Genomic DNA, 6,000 nt, shown 5'->3' with positions numbered 1-6,000 from the left:
CTAAACCTTTCATCTGATTTCTAAATGGTTGCATTTCTAAATTCCAAACGCCAATATAAAGGAATAGTAGTGATTAAAAAAGCACTTGTGGCTTTAAAGCAGAGGTTCACACAAAAATTGAACCTCCGCTTTTCAGAACCCTCCCCCCTACGGTCACATTTGGCACCTTTCAGGGGAGAGGGGGTGCCTATATGTGCACAACCACTAATACAGGTATGTGCACCCACTTCCAGGCATAGACCCCTACGGGAGTCTATGCCCCTTCCTGTCCCACCGCACTGTCTGCTGGGACACACACGGGTCCCAGAGACAGCGGGATGGTTCGGATTGCGCTGCGCGACTTGCGGATGGTTCGGATTGCGCTGCGCGACTTGCGCATGCGCAGTAGGGAACCGGGAAGTGAAGCCACAAGGCTTCAATTCTTGATTCCCTTACGGAAGATGGTGGCGGCAGCATCTGAGGAACGGCACGGCTTCGGGTGCCAAAATTCCTGGAACAGGTGAGTATCCTTATTTTAAAAGTCAGCAGCTGCAGTATTTGCAGCTGCTGACTTTAAAAAAATAATAATTTGCGGGACTCCGTTTTTTTTTTTTTTTAAAGCCAACAGCTACAAATACTGCAGCTGCTGACTTTTAAAATAGTGACACTTACCCGCTCAGCGCGCCCGCGATGTCGGCACCCGAAGCCGATCTCTCGATCGTCTCTCGGGTGCTACCGCCGCCATCTTGGGTATGGGAATCAGGAAGTGGAGCCTTTCGGCTTTATTTCCCAGTTCCCTACTGCGCATGCGTGAGTCGCGCTGCGCAATAAGGTTGGTCCCACTGTCTCTGGGATCCGTGTGTTTCCCAGCAGGCAGCGGGGGACTTTCGGAAAGGGGCGTACCTTCTGCAGAATCTATAATAAGGCTTACCTGTAGGTAAAAAAAATATCTCCTAAACCTGTACGGTTTAGGAGATATTCCCCTCGGTATGCGCCGCTGACTGCAGCGGCGCATGCGCACAAGGGGATTCTCGGCCTGAAAATCCGGCAGTGGCCGGCTGGCCGGAATGAAATCTCCCGCGCATGGATATCGCGGCTCTGGCCACTCACAGCGCCGGAGCCGCGATACCCGGAAGAAATGCCAAGGGAGCATGTCAGCTCCCTCGGCGTGGATCGGGGGCCTCGTTCTAAGGTAAGTATTTCATAATGAGCTAGTATGCAGTGCATACTAGCTCATTATGCCTTTTGCTTTGCAGGTTTAAAAAAAAAAATGTGCGGGTTTACTACCGCTTTAAAGATAAATGTAAAATGCAAAACTGCGGTGGGTGTAACAAGATGTCCGCTTGCCCCCTTATCACTCTATCCTTACTATGGAGCAGTGCGGGGTGTAGCATGATGTCGGCGGCGTAACGTCACTTCCGTTACATATTCTGACGGGTCGCCAAATCTTATGAAACACCGGAAGAACATGAAACGGCTAACTAGTTCCGATATGAACGAAGGTTATGAGCTGCAGATGTGGAGGGGGAGGAGGAGTCTAATAAGTGGAAGTGTCCCGGGCAATATCGGGAAGTCGTTCTATATGTCCATGTAGTTTGGAAACAAGCAGCTGGGTGTAAGTGAGGCGGCGGCGGCCATGTTGCTCCTCTCTGGCACAGGAGTGAGTGTCATCGCTGCTTTGTGGCTCCTGTTAGATTTCGCCTTCCTCATAGCTCTGTTCTTCCATGTGCTGGGGGACTGTGCCCGCCGGAGCTCCCCATTGTGCGCCATCTTCCAGGATCTCATCCGCTATGGGAAGACTAAGATTGGACGGCCCGCATGGCTGCACTGCTTCGATCTGCCGAAGAGGTGAGCGGGGTCACATGACCGGCACACTAGGGATTGTCCGTAGCAACCAGATGGCGATCTAGGCTTCTGGGCGGAGTCTAGGATTCTGATTGGTGGGGATGGACGGGAAGACCCTCCCTTGTTGGTACTTCTACAAGCTGATCCATTGATGTCATTGTGCTGCACACTTGTAGTTCTATATGTGTGCTGACTCTCCATTACCGCTGGGGGCGCCTTTCTCCCGGCTACTATGTGCTGTAGTTAGAAAACTGCTGCTTTAGCTCTCATGCATACTATGCTGTTGTTGGAGGCATATAGCGGGTTTAGTCCTCTGCCTCTATACACCCCTCTGTTTTAGCATGTGTGTCTGTCCAGGCAGAGCAAAATAAGAAATAAGAGGAGCGCTTGGGCAGGAAAAAAAGTCTGAAAGGGCCTAAACACGTGTGAATGCTAGGCGTGTTTAGTAGGGTTTCCGCCTCATCTGTAATATATTAATTACACAGGTTCTGGGGCTAATTTAATGCCAATAAGCCACTAAGTGAGTTAAAGCACTTCAATAACGGGCACTTTCACCCCCTTCCTGCTGAATTACAATTGCGCTATCATGCAACACTGTACCCATATGGAATTTGTATCCCTTTAACACAAGCCGGTTACCAGCTCTCTTCTCCTTTCCTCGAGCTGTCAACGCAAGGAAAGGAGAGCCGATAAGCACCTTGTGTTTACATCCGTAATCAGCTGTTATTGGACACAACTGATCACGTGGTAAAGGGCCGCTGTGATTGGCTCTTTATCCCAATCTGTAAGCAGCGGAGTCCCACAATTAGGGATGAGCTCCGGCGTGTTTGCATGCTCCATGTGCAGAGCCCGCCAGGAAGTTGGCGCTGCGCTAATCACAGGCAGTGACACATTGCCCGATCTCTGCAGCTGCGCATCAGGGCAATGTCTCCCTGCCTGTGATTAGCGCAGCACTGCGCCGACTTCCTGGCGGGCTCTGCACATGGAGCATGCAAACACGCTGGAGCTTATCCTTAGCCGCAATCATGGGAGAATGTCAGTAGAAGCCTTCCCGGCAAAGCAAGCCTGCTATAGCTGCCACAATAAATTCTACGCTGCGCTAAAGCGTGCTACACCATGTAAGCTTGTACCATAGTCTATCAAACTCGTATAAACCTACAGACACGTGTAAATAATAAAAATACATAATTAAAAAAGTTTTTTTAAATATAATGTAACTGATAATAACACTGTGTAAACACATCAGAATTTATAATAAAGTGCTCCTGTAACCCTGAGTGATCTGTGTTACTGGTACTGTCCAATAGGTGTATAAAAAAATCCCCTTATAAGTAATTTCCATAAAAAGTGCTTCTGTGACAAACAATTAATAAAGAATAATGTGACAATCTTATTGAAAAGAAGTGCATATGCATGAATTCCAAAAGAGTGCTTCTGTGCCACACAGTTCTTATTGAAACAGTTCTAATAAAAAAAAAAAATAATCCTGTAAGTAGTTTATGAAAATCCTGTTGACAGAACGTATTGAAGTGCATATGTGTGATATCCAGTTGTGCTATTATTGGCATGCTTCTATATCCATTCGTGCTGCAGATCATGCATTGGTGCAATCCGGTGACCCCCTAGGTAATGTGTGCTCACCTTAGAGCGTGTGACTCGGCTGTTACGTATAGTCAAAACACGTGTTTGAACCGCCCCAGGGTTCTGTGCTGGTTACTGGATCCCGGGTTTCCAATGCAGGGATATATGAGAGAGAAACTCGATGATGTGATATAGTTTAAAAAATTAGGTTTAAGCGAATGAAATACACTCCCCAGATGGGGTCGTCACATGTGCAAGGTGCGTCAGTGCACCACTCTATGCAAGGCGTGTAAATACCGAATCGGTAATGTCGTTTCGCCCAGCTGTGCCATTCTGCCACAGTAAAACTGCAGCGGCTGTTCGGCAAGGGATGAGGTGGCAACCCAAGCATTTAGCCTATGAGCATTTATTTCAGTGGCCGGAATTAGTTAATATTCTGGCCAGTGGCATCAACGAACGCCTAAAAATGTGGTCCAGATGGCACTTTAGGGGCATTTTCTCTCTTTTTTTTTTTTTTTTTTTTCTCCCCCCAAGTAGTTTATTTGCAGAAATAGTCAAAATACAGAAAAAGTGTCACTGGTAGACAACAAAACGTATTGTAAAAGGCACAATAAAATCATTATGTATAATAAAGGGTATACCCAGAGATCGTATATAAGAGTCCAACAGAAACGACATTATTAGAAAATATTGGACGCTTGGTGTCCAAAACAACCATGACAGAAATGCAAATACCAAACACAAAAAACATTCCGAAGTCTGCGGGTGAGGTGTATTTTTTTTTTTTCTTCTTTTTTTTTCCTTTTTAGTTGCTTTTTTTCCCGCCAGGAGTAAAAGTGTCCAGGGAAAAAAACAAAACCTGCTTTGGCAAAGTACAGATTGGGAAGACTCTCCACTTTAGCTCAGACATGTACAGTTGCATTCACACCAGAACACGGTGCGGGAGACCTGCATTCCATTCACGTTTCCCGCAGCGTCTTCAAAACACACTGGGTGTGCAATCTGCTGCAAGTGTCATTATTTTCCTAATGACACCCCAAATGCTGGTGTGAACCGGTGTAGTGTCATATTTTGCTCCCCATCTTAGAATGCTCCGGAAGGGACGTTGTGGCCAGAAATGTCGCACTGCACATGCGCAATGTGTTCCAAACCCTTGCGCATGCGTTCCAGAGGATTTGTGACAATGTAGTTCAGTGAAACCGTCAGACAATGTCATGGAAGTGAGGGAGGTAATCATGATGCTAACTTTAGAGAGAGTGACGTTAACTTTAGACAGAGCGGAGAGTGGCGGGTAACCGTGGCTTGGGGAGGGGATTACCTCCCCTCACTTCCGTGACATTATCTGACAGTTTCACTGGTCTGCATTGTCGCAAATCCTTTGGAGCGTATGGCGCAAGTGTTGGGAATGCATCGCACATGCGCAGTGTGAAATTTCTGGCCGCAACGTCACTTCCGAAGCATTCTACGATGGGGAGCAAAATATGACACTACACCGGCCCTATGTGAGATGGGAAAATGACATCTGTTGTAATCGGTTGTGTTGAGAAATTATTTCCTTTTTCCGATGAGGAAGCAATTCAGGAGATGTGAGAGAATACCAAACCCCACTCCCTCCACCCTCTTATTCATATCTGAATTGAGTTCCCTGTTTTTGTAATTATCAACTGTAAAAAATGCAAAGCTACCACAAACCTGATATAGCTGCTGTACATAGTGATTGTTGCATTGATAATCACACTGCTGTTTTCAATTTTCTCTTTTATCAATGTGAATCTATATTTGATGCAAGTGGAATTCCAACCTAGATTTAACGAAGCTCCGGCCTATCTCCTTAGTCCTACACTAATTACCCTGTAGAAGTAAGATGCATATTCTTCTTTTCCCATAGCTCCAGTGATCAGCTCCCAGTGTCCTATCACATTGTGATAGGACCGATCGGATAGTGTCCGCTGTGCACTGTGCATGCGCAGGACACACAAATTCTGAAAATAGCCGAAGATGAACGGCGCCTGCGCCGTGAGTCCAGGTTCTAGCCCCACCATCCAAGTGGACATAGAGTTGGAATAAAAAGAGCCGAGCGCAGCGAGTCCATGCCCGAAGCGTGGTGAGGGGCCCTCTAATATTTTCAGCCCTATGTCCACTTGGATATTGGGGCTAGCACCTCCACTTACGGCGCAGGCGCCATTCATCTTCGGAGATTTTCAGAATTTCCTTCTGCTCCGTACTGCGCAAGCGCTGCGCCTGCGCAGTACGGGACGGACACTATCCGATGGACGGACGCCATATGCCAGAACACTGGCAAGCAGCTTTAGAGGAAAAGAGGGAAAGCCGACAACAGGTGCCCCATATTAACTCTATTGGTGATGTCACTGTTCAGACATTTCTTTGTTGGCCCTCCCTTTCCCTTGAAGTTGGCTGGAAGATCATGTAACTGGACCACAGCGCTTTCAGAATAGGTAAGCAAGTATATGCATGTTCCTTTTTTACAGGGTAGTTGTTATAGGAGGTTAGGGGGGAGGTGGGAGCTGTTTTAGGGCTGTTTCATACTGTTGTGTTGCAATTTGGCCGCAGCGCAGGTGTACCCGCAGTTCTCAT

At 47.1% G+C, this 6,000-nt stretch overlaps 1 protein-coding gene across 1 annotated transcript in view; it reads left to right on the top strand.

Annotated features, from left to right (window-relative positions):
* The first annotated feature begins 1,426 nt into the window (after positions 1-1,426).
* The window catches only part of SRD5A3 (steroid 5 alpha-reductase 3), a 42,859-nt gene continuing 38,285 nt past the window's right edge, over positions 1,427-6,000 (top strand). The window contains exon 1 of the mRNA XM_077477471.1: positions 1,427-1,827. Coding sequence (XP_077333597.1) covers positions 1,616-1,827 — 212 coding nt within the window. The 5' untranslated portion in view covers positions 1,427-1,615. The remainder of the gene's footprint in view (positions 1,828-6,000) is intronic.

This window comes from Lithobates pipiens, unplaced genomic scaffold, assembly GCF_037356315.1.
Source record: "Lithobates pipiens isolate NorthernLeopardFrog02 unplaced genomic scaffold, aLitPip1_a1.2 Scaffold_13, whole genome shotgun sequence".
Classification (NCBI taxonomy): Eukaryota; Metazoa; Chordata; class Amphibia; order Anura; family Ranidae; genus Lithobates; species Lithobates pipiens.
Note: the sequence above shows the minus strand (reverse complement) of the source record. Positions and strands in the feature narration are given on the sequence as shown.